The sequence below is a fragment of the Bombina bombina genome, chromosome 1 (genome assembly GCF_027579735.1).
Source record: "Bombina bombina isolate aBomBom1 chromosome 1, aBomBom1.pri, whole genome shotgun sequence".
Taxonomy (NCBI): Eukaryota; Metazoa; Chordata; class Amphibia; order Anura; family Bombinatoridae; genus Bombina; species Bombina bombina.
The window spans coordinates 942,623,821-942,645,101 of record NC_069499.1 but is presented as its reverse complement, the minus strand read 5'-3'; the positions used below and the strand labels follow the sequence as shown (position 1 = coordinate 942,645,101).

General features: G+C 41.3%; 1 protein-coding gene across 2 annotated transcripts in view; it reads left to right on the top strand.

The window, feature by feature from the left end:
* The window catches only part of AURKA (aurora kinase A), a 128,702-nt gene that overhangs the window by 93,241 nt on the left and 14,180 nt on the right, over window positions 1-21,281 (top strand). For both annotated transcript variants that reach the window (XM_053702721.1, XM_053702642.1), the window contains exon 8: window positions 15,757-15,931. In XM_053702721.1, the coding sequence (XP_053558696.1) occupies window positions 15,757-15,931 (175 nt within the window). The remainder of the gene's footprint in view (window positions 1-15,756; window positions 15,932-21,281) is intronic.

The window sequence follows — 21,281 nt, the reverse complement described above, 5'->3', positions numbered from 1 at the left end:
AGACCGCGAGGGATTTCGGTAGCTCCGTACCTAGACGACATTCTAATACAAGCTTCAAGCTTTCAAACTGCCAAGTCTCATACAGAGTTAGTTCTGGCATTTCTAAGGTCGCATGGATGGAAAGTGAACGAAAAGAAGAGTTCTCTTTTTCCTCTCACAAGAGTTCCATTCTTGGGGACTCTTATAGATTCTGTAGAAATGAAGATTTACCTGACAGAAGACAGGTTAACAAAGCTTCAAAATGCATGCCGTGTCCTTCATTCCATTCAACACCCGTCAGTAGCTCAATGCATGGAGGTGATCGGCTTAATGGTAGCGGCAATGGACATAGTACCTTTTGCACGCCTACACCTCAGACCGCTGCAATTGTGCATGCTAAGTCAGTGGAATGGGGATTACTCAGATTTGTCCCCTACTCTGAATCTGAATCAAGAGACCAGAAATTCTCTTCTATGGTGGCTTTATCGGCCACACCTGTCCAGGGGGATGCCATTCAGCAGGCCAGACTGGACAATTGTAACAACAGACGCCAGCCTACTAGGTTGGGGCGCTGTCTGGAATTCTCTGAAGGCTCAGGGACTATGGAATCAGGAGGAGAGTCTCCTTCCAATAAACATTCTGGAATTGAGAGCAGTTCTCAATGCCCTTCTGGCTTGGCCCCAATTAACAACTCGGGGGTTCATCAGGTTTCAGTCGGACAACATCACGACTGTAGCTTACATCAACCATCAGGGAGGGACAAGAAGCTCCCTAGCAATGATGGAAGTATCAAAGATAATTCGCTGGGCAGAGTCTCACTCTTGCCACCTGTCAGCAATCCACATCCCGGGAGTGGAGAACTGGGAGGCGGATTTCTTGAGTCGCCAGACTTTTCATCCGGGGGAGTGGGAACTTCATCCGGAGGTCTTTGCCCAAATACTTCGACGTTGGGGCAAACCAGAGATAGATCTCATGGCGTCTCGCCAGAACGCCAAACTTCCTCACTACGGGTCCAGATCCAGGGATCCGGGAGCGGTTCTGATAGATGCTTTGACAGCACCTTGGAACTTCGGAATGGCTTATGTGTTTCCACCCTTCCCGCTGCTTCCTCGATTGATTGCCAAAATCAAACAGGAGAGAGCATCAGTGATTCTAATAGCGCCTGCATGGCCACGCAGGACTTGGTATGCAGATCTAGTGGACATGTCATCCTGTCCGCCTTGGTCTCTACCTCTAAGACAGGACCTTCTGATACAGGGTCCATTCAAACATCAAAATCTAACTTCTCTGAAGCTGACTGCTTGGAAATTGAACGCTTGATTTTATCAAAACGTGGTTTTTCTGAGTCGGTTATTGATACCCTGATACAGGCTAGGAAGCCTGTTACCAGAAAGATTTACCATAAAATATGGCGTAAATACCTATACTGGTGCGAATCCAAACGTTACTCCTGGAGTAAGGTTAGGATCCCTAGGATATTGTCCTTTCTACAAGAAGGTTTAGAAAAGGGTTTATCAGCTAGTTCATTAAAGGGACAGATTTCAGCTCTGTCCATCTTGTTACACAGGCGTCTGTCAGAAAATCCAGACGTCCAGGCCTTTTATCAGGCTTTAGCTAGGATCAAGCCTGTGTTTAAAGCTGTTGCTCCGCCATGGAGTTTAAACTTAGTTCTTAACGTTTTACAGGGTGTTCCGTTTGAACCCCTTCATTCCATTGATATAAAATTGTTATCTTGGAAAGTTCTGTTTTTAATGGCTATTTCCTCGGCTCGAAGAGTCTCTGAGTTATCAGCCTTACATTGTGATTCTCCTTATCTGATTTTTCACTCAGACAAGGTAGTTCTGCGTACTAAACCTGGGTTCTTACCTAAGGTAGTCACTAACAGGAATATCAATCAAGAGATTGTTGTTCCATCCTTGTGTCCAAATCCTTCTTCAAAGAAGGAACGTCTTCTACACAATCTGGATGTAGTTCGTGCCCTCAAGTTCTACTTGCAGGCAACTAAAGATTTTCGCCAAACTTCTTCCCTGTTTGTCGTTTATTCTGGACAGAGGAGAGGTCAAAAAGCTTCTGCTACCTCTCTCTCTTTTTGGCTTCGTAGCATAATACGTTTAGCCTATGAGACTGCTGGACAGCAGCCTCCTGAAAGAATTACAGCTCACTCCACTAGAGCTGTGGCTTCCACTTGGGCCTTTAAGAATGAGGCCTCTGTTGAACAGATTTGCAAGGCTGCAACTTGGTCTTCGCTTCATACGTTTTCCAAATTTTACAAATTTGACACTTTTGCTTCTTCGGAGGCTATTTTTGGGAGAAAGGTTCTTCAGGCAGTGGTTCCTTCTGTATAATGAGCCTGCCTATCCCTCCCGTCATCCGTGTACTTTTGCTTTGGTATTGGTATCCCAGAAGTAATGATGACCCGTGGACTGATCACACATAACAGAAGAAAGCATAATTTATGCTTACCTGATAAATTCCTTTCTTCTGTTGTGTGATCAGTCCACGGCCCGCCCTGTTTTAAGGCAGGTAAATATCTTTTAAATTATACTCCAGTCACCACTTCACCCTTGGTTACTCCTTTCTCGTTGATTCTTGGTCGAATGACTGGGACTGACGTAGAGGGGAGGAGCTATATGCAGCTCTGCTGGGTGAATCCTCTTGCATTTCCTGTTGGGGAGGAGTTATATCCCAGAAGTAATGATGACCCGTGGACTGATCACACAACAGAAGAAAGGAATTTATCAGGTAAGCATAAATTATGCTTTTGTTCAGCAAGAGAATTATATGTCCACAATAGATTTACAGGATGCATATCTGCATATTCCGATTCATCCAGATCATTATCAGTTTCTGAGATTCTCTTTTCTGGACAAGCATTACCAGTTTGTGGCTCTGCCGTTTGGCCTAGCTACAGCTCCAAGAATTTTTACAAAGGTTCTCGGTGCCCTTCTGTCTGTAATCAGAGAACAGGGTATTGTGGTATTTCCTTATTTGGACGATATCTTGGTACTTGCTCAGTCTTTACATTTAGCAGAATCTTATACGAATCGACTTGTGTTGTTTCTTCAAGATCATGGTTGGAGGATCAATTTACCAAAAAGTTCTTTGATTCCTCAGACAAGGGTAACCTTTCTGGGTTTCCAGATAGATTCAGTGTCCATGACTATGTCTTTAACAGACAAGAGACGTCTAAAATTGATTGCAGCTTGTCGAAACCTTCAGTCACAATCATTCCCTTCGGTAGCCTTATGCATGGAAATTCTAGGTCTTATGACTGCTGCATCGGACGCGATCCCCTTTGCTCGTTTTCACATGCGACCTCTTCAGCTCTGTATGCTGAATCAATGGTGCAAGGATTACACAAAGATATCTCAATTAATATCTTTAAAACCGATTGTTCGACACTCTCTAACGTGGTGGACAGATCACCATAGTTTAATTCAGGGGGCTTCTTTTGTGCTTCCGACCTGGACTGTAATTTCAACAGATGCAAGTCTCACAGGTTGGGGCTGTGTGGTGATCTTTGACGGCACAAGGAGTTTGGGAATCTCAGGAGGTGAGATTACCGATCAATATTTTGGAACTCCGTGCAATTTTCAGAGCTCTTCAGTTTTGGCCTCTTCTGAAGAGAGAATCGTTAATTTGTTTTCAGACAGACAATGTCACAACTGTGGCATACATCAATCATCAAGGAGGGACTCACAGTCCTCTGGCTATGAAAGAAGTATCTCGAATTTTGGTTTGGGCGGAATCCAGCTCCTGTCTAATCTCTGCGGTTCATATCCCAGGTATAGACAATTGGGAAGCGGATTATCTCAGTCGCCAAACGTTGCATCCGGGCGAATGGTCTCTTCACCCAGAGGTATTTCTTCAGATTGTTCAAATGTTGGAACTTCCAGAAATAGATCTGATGGCGTCTCATCTAAACAAGAAACTTCCCAGGTATCTGTCCAGATCCCAGGATCCTCAGGCGGAGGCAGTGGATGCATTATCACTTCCTTGGAAGTATCATCCTGCCTATATCTCTCCGCCTCTAGTTCTTCTTCCAAGAGTAATCTCCAAGATTCTGAAGGAATGCTCGTTTGTTCTGCTGGTAGCTCCGGCATGGCCTCACAGGTTTTGGTATGCGGATCTTGTCCGGATGGCCTCTTGCCAACCGTGGACTCTTCCGTTAAGACCAGACCTGTCTCAAGGTCCTTTTTTCCATCAGGATCTGAAATCCTTAATTTAAAGGTATGGAGATTGAACGCTTGATTCTTGGTCAAAGAGGTTTCTCTGACTCTGTGATTAATACTATGTTACAGGCTCGTAAATCTGTATCTAGAGAGATATATTATAGAGTCTGGAAGACTTATATTTCTTGGTGTCTTTCTCATCATTTTTCTTGGCATTCTTTTAGAATACCGAGAATTTTAGTTTCTTCAGGATGGTTTAGATAAGGGTTTGTCCGCAAGTTCCTTGAAAGGACAAATCTCTGCTCTTTCTGTTCTTTTTCACAGGAAGATTGCTATTCTTCCTGATATTCATTGTTTTGTACAAGCTTTGGTTCGTATAAAACCTGTCATTAAGTCAATTTCTCCTCCTTGGAGTTTGAATTTGGTTCTGGGGGCTCTTCAAGCTCCTCCGTTTGAACCTATGCATTCATTGGACATTAAATTACTTTCTTGGAAAGTTTTGTTCCTTTTGGCCATCTCTTCTGCCAGAAGAGTTTCTGAATTATCTGCTCTTTCTTGTGAGTCTCCTTTTCTGATTTTTCATCAGGATAAGGCGGTGTTGCGAACTTCTTTTGAATTTTTACCTAAAGTTGTGAATTCCAACAACATTAGTAGAGAAATTGTGGTTCCTTCATTATGTCCTAATCCTAAGAATTCTAAGGAGAAATCGTTGCATTCTTTGGATGTTAGAGCTTTGAAATATTATGTTGAAGCTACTAAATCTTTCCGAAAGACTTCTAGTCTATTTGTTATCTTTTCCGGTTCTAGAAAAGGCCAGAAAGCTTCTGCCATTTCTTTGGCATCTTGGTTGAAATCTTTAATTCATCTTGCTTATGTTGAGTCGGGTAAAACTCCGCCTCAGAGGATTACAGCTCATTCTACTAGGTCAGTTTCTACTTCCTGGGCGTTTAGGAATGAAGCTTCGGTTGATCAGATTTGCAAAGCAGCAACTTGGTCCTCTTTGCATACTTTTACTAAATTCTACCATTTTGATGTATTTTCTTCTTCTGAAGCAGTTTTTGGTAGAAAAGTACTTCAGGCAGCGGTTTCAGTTTGAATCTTCTGCTTATGTTTTTCATTAAATTATTTTGGGTGTGGATTATTTTCAGCAGGAATTGGCTGTCTTTATTTTATCCCTCCCTCTCTAGTGACTCTTGTGTGGAAAGATCCACATCTTGGGTAATCATTATCCCATTTGTCACTGGCTCATGGACTCTTGCTAATTACATGAAAGAAAACATAATTTATTTAAGAACTTACCTGATAAATTAATTTCTTTCATATTAGCAAGAGTCCATGAGGCCCGCCCTTTTTTTGTGGTGGTTATGATTTTGTATAAAGCACAATTATTCCAATTCCTTATTTTATATGCTTTCGCACTTTTTTATCACCCCACTTCTTGGCTATTCGTTAAACTGAATTGTGGGTGTGGTGAGGGGTGTATTTATAGGCATTTTGAGGTTTGGGAAACTTTGCCCCTCCTGGTAGGAATGTATATCCCATACGTCACTAGCTCATGGACTCTTGCTAATATGAAAGAAATGAATTTATCAGGTAAGTTCTTACATAAATTATGTTTTTTTCAAAGAACCTTTCAACGTTTATTCTCCAGGTTGAACCAGATATCATTTTTCAAGAATTGTTGCCCTCTGAGCCTAATGTCTCCCAGGATGATGCTTTTCAGGCAATGCCTAAGCTTTCTCATCAAACGTCCCAAGCCTCTATGGCCTCACATACAGTGCCCTCTCAGCATCCTGGAGTTTAGTTGCCTGTACAGGGTATCTTCTGCGGCATTAACTGCTTTTCCTATGCTGGGAAGGCGCAAGAGGAAAATTACTCATTCAGATAGTAAGGTTTCTGCTACGCCGGTACCCTCTGAGGGTGAAATCTCAGATTGGCACTGTAGTATTCCTTCATCTGATACTGAAGTAAACTTCAGATTTAAGCTTGAACACCTTTGTGTACTGTTAAAGGAGGTATTGGCTACTTTGGATGACTCCGATACTTCTGTAGTTATCAACCCTAAAGTCTAGTAAACTTAATAAAAACTATGTTCCTTCCTTTGTGGAAGTTATTCCTGTCCCAGACCGTGTGACGGTGATTATTTCACAGGAATGGGAGAAGCTATGGATTCTTTTCCCAGTCTCCTGTATTTAAAGATGTTTCCTGTTGCTGAGTCAATAAATTCTTGGCGCACAGTGCCTAAAGAAGCAGCAATTTCTATTCTGGCTAAGAACTAAGATCCCTATAGAGGATAGCTGCTCCTTTAAGGATCCCATGGACAAAAAGCTGGAAGCTTATTTGAAGATGTAGGTTAATCAAGGTTTTCAATGGCAACCTGCAGATTGTATTGCCACAGTTGCAAGTGCAGCATCTTATTGGTGCAACGTCTTGTCTGAATCAAGTTTAGTAGAGACTCCTTTGGAGGAGATACAAAATAGGATTAAGGCTCTCAAACTAGCCAATTCCTTAATTTCTGATGCTAACATGCAAGTTATTAGACTGGGAGCCTAGATGTCTTGCTTTACTGTCCTAGCCTGCATGGCATTGTGGCTAAAATCTTGGTCAGCTGATATCCAAGTCCAAGCTTCTGGCGCTTCCTTACAAGGGGAAGTCCTTGTTCGGAACTGGTCTTGCAGAAATAATTCCTGATATTATAGGTGGATAAGGGTCTTTTCTACCGCAAGACGAGAACAGACTCAAAGGATGTCAAAGTAATGTAATTTCAAAGGTCAAGTCTTTCCCTCTTCCAAGCAGGACCAGTCCAAGTCTTCTTGGAAGCCCAATCAGTCTTGGAATACGGGAAATCGACTCTAAGAAACCCTCAGCTGAGTAAGGCGGCATGAAGGTTCAGCCCATGGTCTGGGATTGAATCAAATGGAGGGGGCAGACTTTCCCTGTTTTGTTTAGCGTGAAGACAGGATGTCCCAGATCCTTGGGCTGTGGACATAGTATCTCTGGGTTACAAAATAGAATTCAAAACGTTCCCTCCCAGGGGCAGATTCCACCTCTCAAGATTATCTGCAGACCAGGTAAAAAAGGCATCCTTTAACTGCATTCAGGACCTTTCCTTCCTGGGAGGGATTGTTCCTGTTCCAGTATTCTATTCAAATCCGTTCATGGTGCCCAAAAAAGAGGGAACTTTTCGACCCATTTTAGACCTAAAGTGCCTCTACAAGTTTCTCAGGCTACTGGCCTTCAAAATGGAGACCATTAGTTCCATTCTTCCTTTTGGTCCAAGAGGGTCAGTTCATGACTATAGACTTGAAGGACCGTGTATCTTCCCATTCACAAGGATCACCACAAATTCTTGAGATTCACCTTTCTAGACAAACACTTTCAGTTTGAGAAAGGTCTTGGAATTGCAGTGGCGCCATACCTGGATGACATTGGTTTAGGCACCATCTTTTCATCAAGCAAACTCGTATATACAGAGATCTTGTCTTTTCTACGGTCCGACGGTTGGAAAGTGAATCTGGAAAAGTTTCTTTGTTCCAGCTAAAAGGGTGGTTTTAGGACCTTAATAAATTCCCTATCTATGAATTTTTCTGACAGGAGGTCAGAAAATCCAGAATTCTCTCTTCTTGCCTCTTTTCAGTCTACTGTTCGGCCATCAGTGGCTCAATGTATGGAGGTAATTGGTCTGATGGTCGCTTCCATGGACATTCTTTTTGCTTGATTCCATTTGAGAGCTCTGCAATTATGCATGCTCAGACAATGGAACCGGAGACCATTCGTATCTGTCTGAGGATAGATCTAGATCAGTCTACAAAAGACTCTCTCCCGTGGTGGCTTTCTCAGGGCACAAGCTTCCAGAGACCTTCCTGGGTGATTGTGACAACAGCCTGTTAGGCTGGGGAGCAGTTTAAGGCTCAAAGGCGCAGGGACTATGGACTCGGGAGGAGTCTGCTCTCCCCATAAACATCTTGACGAGAGCAATTTTACAATGCTGAAAACGTATCCGAATGAAACCTGATAAACCGGGCTAAGGACAATTTTCGGTCATCACCTCAGTGGCTTACATCAACCACCGGAGGTGAACTCGCAGTTCCTTGGCCTTGAAGGAGGTGGCACAGATTATTCAGTGGGCAGAAGCTCACAATTTATCTGCCATCCACATTCCTGGAGTGGACAATTGGGAAGGGGATTTCCTGAGCAGACATAATATACTGGAGTGGGCTCTCCATCTGGAGGTGTTCTCCAGGTTAACCCTCAAATGGAGGTTGGGGTGCTTGAGTGGGATATGATGGCGGAATGCCAGGCTTCCAAGGTAGGTTCAAGGTCAAGAGATCCACAGGCCGCTCTGATGCAAGACCGAAATCCCAAGGAACCGCCATTGCATCGGTTTCCTCCATTTGCACTCCTTCCACAAGTTATTGCTTGTATAAAACAGGAGAGCATTGGTAATTCTAATACCTCCTGCATTGCCTCACAGGATCTGGTATGCAGAATAGTGAAGATGTCATCTTGGCCACCTTGGAGGTTGCCTCTGAGGAAGGACCTAACTCGGTCCATTCCTCCATCCAAATCTCGTTTCTCTGAAGCTGACTGCTTGGAGATTGAAAGCTTAGTTCTGGCTAAGTGTGGCTTTTGAGTCAGTCATTGAGACCATGATCCAGGCTCATAAGCTTGATACTCCAAAAATTTACCATAAGGTATGGCGTGAATACCTTTTTTATTGGTGTGAATCCTAAGGGCTACTCTTGGAGTAGGGTCAGGATTCCTAGAATTTTTGTCTTTTCTCAAGGAAGGTCTGGAGAAAGGGTTGTCAATGCAGAAATCTGACCTTTCTGAGAACTCTCATTATTTTTTTTTTTTTTTTTTTGTTTGTTACACAAGTCTGGCGGATGTGCCAGATGTTCAATCTTTTTGTCAGGCCCTGGTCAGAATCAGGCCTGTTTAAACCTGTTGCTCCTCGGAGCCTTAACCTTAGTTTGGCAGCAGGCTCAGTTTGAGCCAATGCATTCCATAGATATTAAGTTGCTATCTTGGAAGGTTTTGTTTCTTATTGCTATCTCTTCTGTTCAGTTTTAGAACTCTTTGCAGTGTAATTCGCCTTCTTTCATGTGGATAAGGCGGTTCTTCGTGCTAAATTGGGGTTTCTTCCTAAAGTGGTTTTGGATATAAATATTAATCAGGAAATTGTTCCTTCTCTCTGTCCCAATCCTTCTCATAAAGAATGTCTTTTGTACAACTTGGATGGTGTGTGTGTGTGTGCTCTAAAACTCTACCTACAGGCCACTAAGGATTTTCGCCAGTCTTCTGCCCTGTTTGTTTCTCAGGAAATCTTAAGGATCAGAAGGCTATTTCTACTTCTCATTCCCTGTGGTTGAAGTATGATTCTTTTGCTTTTGAGACTGCTGGACAGCAGCCTCATGAGTTTTACAGCTCATTTCACTAGAGCTGTCTCCTCGGGCTTTCAAAGATGAAGCTTTTGTGTAACAGCTTTGCAAGGCTGCAACTTAGTCCTCTGCATACTTTTTCCAAATTTGATACTTTTGCCTCTGCTGAGGCCTCTTTTGGGAGAAAGGTTCTTCAAGTGGTGGTGCCTTCTGTTTAGGTCTGCCTGTCTTGTTCTCCCTCCCTGTTCATTCTGTGTCTTCTAGCTTAGGTATTGCTTCCCACTAGTAATTGAATGTCGTGGACTCTCCATATCTTAGGAAAGAAAACATTTATGCTTACCTGATAAAACATTTTTTTTTGGATATGTAGAGTCCAAGACACCACCCTTAAGACAGTTATTTGTGACTAAACTTCAGGCACCTCTACACCTTTGTTCTTTTTCTGTTTCCCTTTGGTCGAATGACTGGGGATTATGGGTAGGAGTGACATTAACTGCTTTGCTGTGCTCTTTGCCCCCTTCTGCTGGCCAGGAGTGATATTCCCACTAGTAATTGAATGACAAAAGAGAAAAGACTGAGGTACTAATGGCACTACTGTGATAATCTTAGGATTGCCTATCAATTAGTGTATTAGTCTGGTATATAACCTTAAAGGGACACTGAACCCAATTTTTTTTCTTTCGTGATTCAGAGAGCATGCAACTTTCTAATTTACTCCTAATTTTTCTTCGTTCTCTTGCTATCTTTATTTGAAAGAATGCATCTAAGTTTGTTTTTTTTCTTGGTTCAGAATTTTGGACAGCACTTTTTTTATTGGTGGATGAATTTATCCACCAATCAGCAAGAACAACCCAGGTTGTTCACCAAAAATGCACCTGCATTTAAATTTACATTCTTGCATTTCAAATAAAGATACCAAGAGAATTAAGAAAATTTGATAATAGGAGTAAATTAGAAAGTTGCTTAAAATGTCATGCTCTATCTGAATCATGAGAGAAAACATTTGAGTTCAGTGTCCCTTTAAGCTATAAAAGGTAGACTAATTGTACTGGGCATGGGTGCTGTGGACTGTATTTTGAGTTAACACAAAAAAAACCTTTGACCCTTTGAGAAAGCCACAACATGTCAGGGAATAGCAAGTTTTAATGCAAATAGCATTTTTTAACTAGCAAATAGGTGATGGTTATTTTACAGAGCGGAGGGGACGACATTAGTATCTACATGCTGCGGATGTTGGCGCATGTTTGAATAAATGTGCATTATACTTAATAAATGTAAAAGCGCAACCCCGTTTAAACGGCTGATTAATTTAATGAATGCACAGATGGTAAGACCTGATACAAGTAATCTTAAATGCGCTTCAGCAACCGTTAGTATGTTAAGATTTTTTGTTTGTTACAAGTAATTCTAAGTAGACCAAACACAGTGCGATAAATATCAGTTGTATGTGCGGTGGGTAATATAACTTAAACATCTAGTGCAGCGGGTGTGGGTGCACGGTAGATGCAATCTGTAAACATTAAGATAGTATCCCTCCTACGAACACAATTTAGAATCTATAGATTGCACTGACCAATCAATTGGCTATAAGTATCCATAGAAGGGGAGTGACAAATACAATGTCATAACGGTATGTCACAATAGTTTGCTTGGACAGCTATAAGTCTTATGAGCCTATGTGAACTGACGACTTATTGTTATATAATGCTAGTAGTAATCTAACTTCTACTTTATTACGTTATATAGATGCTGCGGAAGTCAGCATATATTAGCTCAACTCAGAATCATAAGTTTATCATAGATTCATCTAATTTATGGGAGCGAGTATTCCGATCCTAAACAGCTAAAACCGCAAGACCCTAATATAAGCAGCTCTAAGGAGCTAAAATAATCACTTTGTAATCTTAAGCAACTTGTTGCAATTTTTATTACTAAAAACATCGCTATTACAAATTCAAAGAATACCAGTTAATGAGAAGTTATGAGGAAATCCATGTGTATAGATGGTAGCGTGTTTATGAATTGATAACGCAAGTAATCTATACTGTTTTACACGATATCCCATTATAATATTACTCAAGCATATGGTCCACATTGTAATCAAATTGCACCAGTATAGTGTCTAACACTAAATGCAGAAACTGTGCATTAACATATAAGCTCAAAGGCATACAAGTAATATAATAAAGGCACCAATATAGATTTTGGTCCCTTTTTTAGACATATTATGGACCACTCTTGGATCCTCATTTACAATATATAGAAAACATGTAGGGATAAATAAACAAAACATACACAAAACTGGATGACAAAATGTAAGGTACAGGTTAGAGCTCAATCACATCATATTTGATATACAGGGTTGTACAGTGTCATAAGATAATTGACATACATTAATGTACCTGATAATGCTCTTTCCCTATTCTCTCCCCCTAGCTGTAATTAAGTTACTCACGTGCTTTTAAATTGATAAGTTATGATAGGCAGGGGTTATATCAGAACACACATACACCGGCATATGCTTCCCTGAGAAAAATTGTACAAAAATTGATCAGTTATGAGACAGCTGTATTGGCCATAATTGGGGATAACTAAGATCTATAGGGCCAAACTATTTAAGAGAGATTTGGTATGCGTAGTTATATTTGAGGGAAATTACTTTATTGCTATGTTCGCCCCTCAGTGTGAGACCGTTCCATGTCTTTAAAATTTATAAGCAATTACAATTAGTGACAGGAACGCAGCTGGGGAACGTAAAAAATATTATAAGACAGTATTGTGTAAGATGCTAATATGCTATACAATTAAGCATTGCTATATTGGGAACTGAGGAGGTTAGGCATTCGGCAGACAAAGGTTTACACTCTACCGGTGATTCTAATTGCAAGTATGTCAGTACCTTCAATGTATCTGGAACTGCTAAAGCGTGTATATTAGTGTTTGTGTCCAGCGCACAGTCAGAGTTTCCCTCTCGCCCGACGGCCCCAGCCGTAAGCCGCAGAGCAAGGGCCAAGTTGTCAGTGCAGAGCTCTTATACAGCAAAGATCGATTCAAATAATTCTAGCTTCACTAACTGTCTGCAGCGCCAAGCTACCATTAGGCAAGGTGAAAACATGTACTCTTAGGAGTGAGTAGTATATAACAGGCACATATATATAAAGTGACTACGTCCACATGTAAAAATGTGAATATGGTAGGAAAATAAACAGAATTAGCCTGAACATGTTACAGCACCTGTCCTCTCAAGATTGAAAGTAGACATAGAATTATCAGCGTCCATTTGGCATGGTTGCAATCAAGAGCAATAGTATGTTTGTCTGTCACCAATTATTTTCTTCCACAACACATCAGCCCATATTTAGTATTATACACATTTTTTGCCTTCACAACAATATAGGAAATAACCAATTAACTTTTAAACATGAAAAATAAGATATATATATATATATATATATATATATATATATATATATATATATATATATATATATATATATATATATATATATATATATATATATATATATATATATATATATATATATATATATATATATATATATATATATATATATATATGTATATATATGTATATGTAAACGTTCCTCTAGAGAGCCCATGGAGAAAGTAAAAATAAAACTAGCTTTTAGCGGGTTTACCCAGTGAGCTCAGTCAGGTGTATTGTCTGAGAGGGGTATCTGCAGACTACCCCTCTCCTGTGTCTGGAAAGTGTCCATCGCTGTGAAAGCAAGAGGTATCCTTAATCAGAGTGAGTATGATTCCACCATCTTGTCTCACCCAGAAATTTTAGGGTAACAGTATATGCAATAATGTCCTGCTAGTATTCAGAGCATGTAGCTGTCTGGCTCCCCAGTGTCTCCATTTTCCAAATACCTGTGTACTGGCTGTAAACAAAATAGCCTATGTAATAGTGTGCCCTGGGGCCAATCTCCATTTCACCATTCTTCATCTCAGCTGACATACCTTTCTGTGAGCCCTCAATCTCCTCCAGAAGCTCAACGTGTTTCCGATTTGGATCCGCTCTCTGGGGCCTGCTTGGTGTTCCCACGGGTATCAATATTTGAAGAGCAGGTAATGCTAGGCGGCGGTCCCTATTAAGACGCCCAGTTACGGTTCCCCCTCCTTTGGTAAGTAGCCTGAGGTGGGTTTATAAACCACCAGCTTCTGTGGCTCTCCGTGACATGGGGTATAGCCTTGTTGCTTTGTGGGTTCCTCGTGCCCTCTGCTCCTGCTGTTAGGCGCACTGTAAAGATATTGCCATTTTGGCTGATAAATTCAGGAAGACTCTCGCGAAGTGCTCAGTGCATTTTTTTTTGTACATATCTTAGGAAATCGTAAGGGGCTTTGTCGATTAATTTGTCAGTCTCTCAAATTTCTCAAAAGATTGTGTTGAGTAGCAGTATGGCTCCAATTCTTTGTAGGTCATTGTGAGGGATAATGCAAACAGTGCCGTTCACAGCTTTTGTGTTCACAAGCTTCCTGGTGTATTTATCAGAGTTCCCTAAATATCAAGCCAGAGGGAGATAATGAAGAGATTCAGTAAGTCGAGTCTTCGACAGCACTGATAACCCGGCTCTTCCCGAGGGGGAGGTGTATACCTAATAGTAGGCCGCCGCCTTAGGCCTTGTTCCGATCTGAGTCCCCAATATCATGTAAACGGCCAGAATAAGTTATGTAGAATTCCAGTTGCCAGAACTGATCTTATTCTTGCTGTACAATGTTAATAATCAGCGGGTTATTAAGGATTCCGTTGGAGCCTGCAGAAAATGCGTTCTATTCAAAACACTGCACGGACACGCCTCCTACTTTAAATCTTTTAACATGCAAAAAGAGATATTAAGATAATCATTATGATAACCATTATGATAACCATTAGGTGGTATTTATCCCGACTATGGATTAATATCTACATCCTAGGTGAGTGATATAACTACCTATTTTAATTTTTTTTTTCTTCCAGTTGAAGGTTGCTAAGTGCACTGGTAAAATTAACCAGAATAATACCCCCCTTGTGTTTTTAATGTGTCTCTGTTTGTATGTGGACATTTTATTTTAATTTCCTAATAAAGGTTATATTTTAAACTATTTCAGCACCTCACACCATTAAGTTAATTAACATTTGTTCTAATTTAAAGCCACCTTACTCTCAGGAAAGTGAGTGCTATATAGGTGTACATTACCATCAATTCTAGGATTGATTATTTTTTGTTTAGTAATTGAATGACGTTGTGGACTCTCTATCCCTGAAGAAATTTCAGGTAAGCCTAAATTTTGTTTTTTAAACATAGGATTACAAGAGAAAAAAGCAAATTAGACCACAGAAGTAAATTGGAAAGTTAATTAAGATTGTGTGCTCTATATGAATCATAATTCTTGCTTTACTGTCCCTTTAAATAATTCCAGATCTGATCCCTCTCTAGGTCGTTAGCTCAACTCTTTGTGCTGGTAAGAAAGTAACACAAATGTAGGTGCAATCCTAAATAGGATAATGCAAAAAGGAATGAAGTCTGTATTTAAAGGAACTTAAGTCATGAAAATACTGCTCTTTCATACTTATGTTTAAAAAAAAAATTTTTTGTTTAAAAAAATATAAGGTAGAAATAAAAGCAAACAAACTTTCTGAAACAGTCCTGGAAGAATACAGATCAATGCTTTTTTGATGAAATGGATAAACACCCTCAAATTTAAAATGGACTTGATACTGACGACTTTACTGATGAGGTTGATGTGACTAACTAGAAGATTCCCTTTTAGTGGCTATAAATGTAATCAAACATGGTCTTACTACCTAAAGATAAACAGGGCTAAGCCTTTCTGTGCTTAACTACTTTATTCTTTTTATTTGAACAAGCAAGAATGTGAGTTTAGGAGCCAGGCCATTTTTGTTCAGCACCTGGGTAATGCTTACTAATTGGTATCTAAATGTATCCATCAGCAAGCACTACCCAGGTGCTGAACCAAAAAATGGGCTGGCTCCTAAGCTTTCATTCTTGCTTTATTAAAAAAACGAAGAAAAATGAAAGTAAATTAGAAAGTTGCTTAAAAATGCTCTATCTGAATCCTGAAAGTTTTTTTTTTAATTTTGACTAGACTATCCTATTAAGCAGATGCAATACTGTTATTATATGGCTCTTGAACAATTTGTTGCAAAACTTAACTGTATCCTGACTTCTGGGTGGTAAATTATGTATTTTTTGTTGCAGGAGGACCACACTGTGTGGTACCCTTGATTATCTTCCTCCAGAGATGATTGAGGGTCGAACACACGATGAAACGGTTGATCTTTGGAGTCTTGGTGTCCTCTGCTACGAGTGTCTTGTAGGAAAGCCACCCTTTGAAGCAGAAACGCATCAGGAAACTTATAGGCGAATCTCCAAGGTAACTAAATGCCTAAACTCTATCACTTCCATTTTAATTCTATATGAATGTGCTAAACTAGATTCTTGATCAATTAGATTCTACTTTTTTTTTTTTTTTGCCATAGATATACAAACTTAAAATTGTGAATCAAAATTTGTCTCTTGTTCATTCCATGTTAAAGTGAATGTCAACTCAACCATACCTGTTTACACCATGTTAAATCAATACAATTTAGGGGGACTTTCATTTATGGTTTTTGCAGATCTTATATTCGAAAAAACAATATAAGGTATTTACTTTCAATCGCGCTTCCTCCACCCGCTCCTTAGTCCTTCTTCTTATGGTTGATTGACATCTATTTCCAATCGTGTTTCTCCCCAAAGACACCCCCCCCCCCCCCCGGGGCGTTTAACCCCTTTTTCCAATGTAATACGCTTCTTCTGCACATGCATTAGATGAGAATCTCCTTTCTCTTAAGTGTATCCAGTCCACGGATCATCCATTACTTATGGGACACTAACTCCTCCCCAACAGGAAGTGCAAGAGGATTCACCCAGCAGAGCTGCCACATAGCTCCTCCCTTAACTGCCACTACCAGTCATTCTCTTGCACCCAACGACTAGATAGGATGTGTGAGAGGACTATGGTGATTATATTTAGTTTTATACCTTCAATCAAAAGTTTGTTATTTTATAATAGCACCGGAGTGTGTTATTCCTTCTCTGGTAGAATTTGAAGAAGAATCTACCTGAGTTTTTACTATGATTTTAGCCGGCGTAGTTAAGATCATATTGCTGTTTCTCGGCCATCTGAGGAGAGGTAAACTTCAGATCAGGGGACAGCGGGCAGATTAATCTGCAAAGAGGTATGTAGCAGCTTATTATTTTCTGACAATGGAATTGATGAGAAAATTCTGCCATACCGATATAATGTAAACTCAGCCTTAAATGCAGTAGCAGCAACTGGTATCAGGCTGTCATGTATGTATATTTCTTCTGTTAAGTGTGATCAGTCCACGGGTCATCATTACTTCTGGGATATTACTCCTCCCCAACAGGAAGTGCAAGAGGATTCACCCAGCAGAGCTGCATATAGCTCCTCCCCTCTACGTCACTCCCAGTCATTCTCTTGCACCCAACGACTAGATAGGATGTGTGAGAGGACTATGGTGATTATACTTAGTTTTATATCTTCAATCAAAAGTTTGTTATTTTAAAATAGCACCGGAGTGTGTTATTATCTCTCTGGCAGAGTTTGAAGAAGAATCTACCAGAGTTTTTGTTATGATTTTAGCCGGAGTAGTTAAGATCATATTGCTGTTTCTCGGCCATCTGAGGAGAGGTAAACTTCAGATCAGGGGACAGCGGGCAGATGAATCTGCATAGAGGTATGTAGCAGTTTTTATTTTCTGACAATGGAATTGATGAGAAAATCCTGCCATACCGATATAATGTCATGTATGTATACTTTACACTTCAGTATTCTGGGGAATGGTACTTCACTAGAATTACACTTTAAGAAATACATAAAGCTGTTTAATAACTAGAGATTATGTTTAACGTTTTTGCTGGAATGTAAAATCGTTTTCATTTGAGGTACTGAGTGAATAAATGTTTGGGCACTATTTTTCCACTTGGCAGTTGCTTAATCTGTTTTCTGACAGTTTCTGTTCTCCCTCACTGCTGTGTGTGAGGGGGAGGGGCCGTTTTTTTGGCGCTTTTACTACGCATCAAATATTTCAGTCAGCAACTCATTGTATTCCCTGCATGATCCGGTTCATCTCTACAGAGCTCAGGGGTCTTCAAAACTTATTTTGAGGGAGGTAATTTCTCTCAGCAGAGCTGTGAGAATTATAGTTTGACTGAGATAAAAAACGTTTATTCTGTAATTTGTTTCCTGCTTTCAGAATTTGTTATCTTTGCTAATGGGATTAAACCTTTGCTAAAGTTGTGTTGTTTACTAGGATTGAGGCTATAACTGTTTCAATTTATTAATTTTCAACTGTCATAGATCTTCTGTGCTTCTTAAAGGCACAGTACGTTTTAATATTATTCTAATTGAATTGTATTTCCAAGTTGCAAGTTTATTTGCTAGTGTGTTAAACATGTCTGATTCAGAGGATGATACCTGTGTCATTTGTTGCAATGCCAAAGTGGAGCTCAATAGAAATTTATGTACTAACTGTATTGATGCTACTTTAAATAAAAGTCAATCTGTACAAATTGAACAAATTTCACCAAACAACGAGGGGAGAGTTATGCCGACTAACTCGCCTCACGTGTCAGTACCTACATCTCCCGCTCAGAGGGAGGTGCGTGATATTGTAGCGCCGAGTACATCTGGGCGGCCATTACAAATCACATTACAGGATATGGCTACTGTTATGACTGAGGTTTTGGCTAAATTACCAGAACTAAGAGGTAAGCGTGATCACTCTGGGGTGAGAACAGAGTGCGCTGATAATATTAGGGCCATGTCAGACACTGCGTCACAGGTGGCAGAACATGAGGACGGAGAACTTCATTCTGTGGGTGACGGTTCTGATCCAAACAGACTGGATTCAGATATTTCAAATTTTAAATTTAAACTGGAAAACCTCCGTGTATTACTAGGGGAGGTGTTAGCGGCTCTGAATGATTGTAACACAGTTGCAATACCAGAGAAAATGTGTAGGTTGGATAAATATTTTGCGGTACCGACGAGTACTGAGGTTTTTCCTATACCTAAGAGACTTACTGAAATTGTTACTAAGGAGTGGGATAGACCCGGTGTGCCGTTCTCACCCCCTCCGATATTTAGAAAAATGTTTCCAATAGACGCCACAACAAGGGACTTATGGCAAACGGTCCCTAAGGTGGAGGGAGCAGTTTCTACCTTAGCTAAGCGTACCACTATCCCGGTGGAGGATAGCTGTGCTTTTTCAGATCCAATGGATAAAAAGTTAGAGGGTTACCTTAAGAAAATGTTTGTTCAACAAGGTTTTATATTGCAACCCCTTGCATGCATTGCGCCGATCACGGCTGCAGCGGCATTCTGGATTGAGTCTCTGGAAGAGAACATTGGTTCAGCTACTCTGGACGACATTACGGACAGGCTTAGAGTCCTTAAACTAGCTAATTCATTCATTTCGGAGGCCGTAGTACATCTTACTAAACTTACGGCGAAGAATTCAGGATTCGCCATTCAGGCACGCAGGGCGCTGTGGCTAAAATCCTGGTCAGCTGATGTTACTTCTAAGTCTAAATTGCTTAATATACCTTTCAAAGGGCAGACCTTATTCGGGCCCGGGTTGAAAGAGATTATCGCTGACATTACAGGAGGTAAAGGCCATGCCCTGCCTCAGGACAAAGCCAAAGTCAAGACTAGACAGTCTAATTTTCGTTCCTTTCGTAATTTCAAAGCAGGAGCAGCATCAACTTCCTCTGCACCAAAGCAGGAAGGAGCTGTTGCTCGCTACAGACAAGGCTGGAAACCTAACCAGTCCTGGAACAAGGGCAAGCAGGCTAGGAAACCTGCTGCTGCCCCTAAAACAGCATGAATTGAGGGCCCCCGATCCGGGATCGGATCTAGTGGGGGGCAGACTTTCTCTCTTCGCCCAGGCTTGGGCAAGAGATGTTCAGGATCCCTGGGCGCTAGAGATAATATCTCAGGGATACCTTCTGGACTTCAAATACTCTCCTCCAAGAGAGAGATTTCATCTGTCAAGATTGTCAACAATCCAGACAAAGAAAGAGGCGTTTCTACGCTGCGTACAAGAGCTCTTGTTAATGGGAGTAATCCATCCAGTTCCACGATCGGAACAGGGACAGGGGTTTTACTCAAATCTGTTTGTGGTTCCCAAAAAAGAGGGAACTTTCAGACCAATCCTGGACTTAAAGATCCTAAACAAATTCCTAAGAGTTCCATCGTTCAAGATGGAGACTATTCGGACAATTTTACCTATGATCCAAGAGGGTCAGTACATGACCACTGTAGATTTAAAAGATGCTTACCTTCACATACCGATTCACAAAGATCATTATCGGTACCTAAGGTTTGCCTTCCTAGACAGGCATTACCAGTTTGTGGCCCTTCCATTCGGATTGGCTACAGCTCCAAGAATCTTCACAAAGGTTCTGGGTGCTCTTCTGGCGGTACTAAGACCGCGGGGAATCTCGGTCGCTCCATACCTAGACGACATTCTGATACAAGCTTCAAGCTTTCAAACTGCCAAGTCTTATACAGAGTTAGTGCTGGCATTTCTAAGGTCACATGGATGGAAGGTGAACGAAAAGAAAAGTTCACTCGTTCCACTCACAAGAGTTCCCTTCCTGGGGACTCTTATAGATTCTGTAGAAATGAAGATTTACCTGACAGAGGACAGGCTAACAAGACTTCAAAGTGCTTGCCGCACCCTTCATTCCATTCAACACCCGTCAGTGGCTCAATGCATGGAGGTAATCGGCTTAATGGTAGCGGCAATGGACATAGTACCCTTTGCACGCTTACACCTCAGACCACTGCAACTGTGCATGCTAAGTCAGTGGAATGGGGATTACTCAGACTTATCCCCTTCTCTGAATCTGGATCAAGAGACCAGAAATTCTCTTCTATGGTGGCTTTCTCGGCCACATCTGTCCAGGGGGATGCCATTCAGCAGACCAGACTGGACAATTGTAACAACAGACGCCAGCCTTCTAGGTTGGGGTGCCGTCTGGAATTCTCTGAAGGCTCAGGGACAATGGAGTCAGGAGGAGAGTCTCCTGCCAATAAACATTCTGGAATTGAGAGCAGTTCTCAATGCCCTCCTGGCTTGGCCCCAGTTGACAACTCGGGGGTTCATCAGGTTTCAGTCGGACAACATCACGACTGTAGCTTACATCAACCATCAGGGAGGGACAAGAAGCTCCCTAGCTATGATGGAAGTATCAAAGATAATTCGCTGGGCAGAGTCTCACTCTTGCCACCTGTCAGCAATCCACATCCCGGGAGTGGAGAACTGGGAGGCGGATTTCTTAAGTCGTCAGACTTTTCATCCGGGGGAGTGGGAACTTCATCCGGAGGTCTTTGCCCAAATACTTCGACGTTGGGGCAAACCAGAGATAGATCTCATGGCGTCTCGACAGAACGCCAAGCTTCCTCGTTACGGGTCCAGATCCAGGGATCCAGGAGCAGTCCTGATAGATGCTCTGACAGCACCTTGGGACTTCAGGATGGCTTACGTGTTTCCACCCTTCCCGTTGCTTCCTCGATTGATTGCCAGAATCAAACAAGAGAGAGCATCAGTGATTCTAATAGCACCTGCGTGGCCACGCAGGACTTGGTATGCAGACCTGGTGGACATGCCATCCTGTCCACCTTGGTCTCTACCTCTGAAACAGGACCTTCT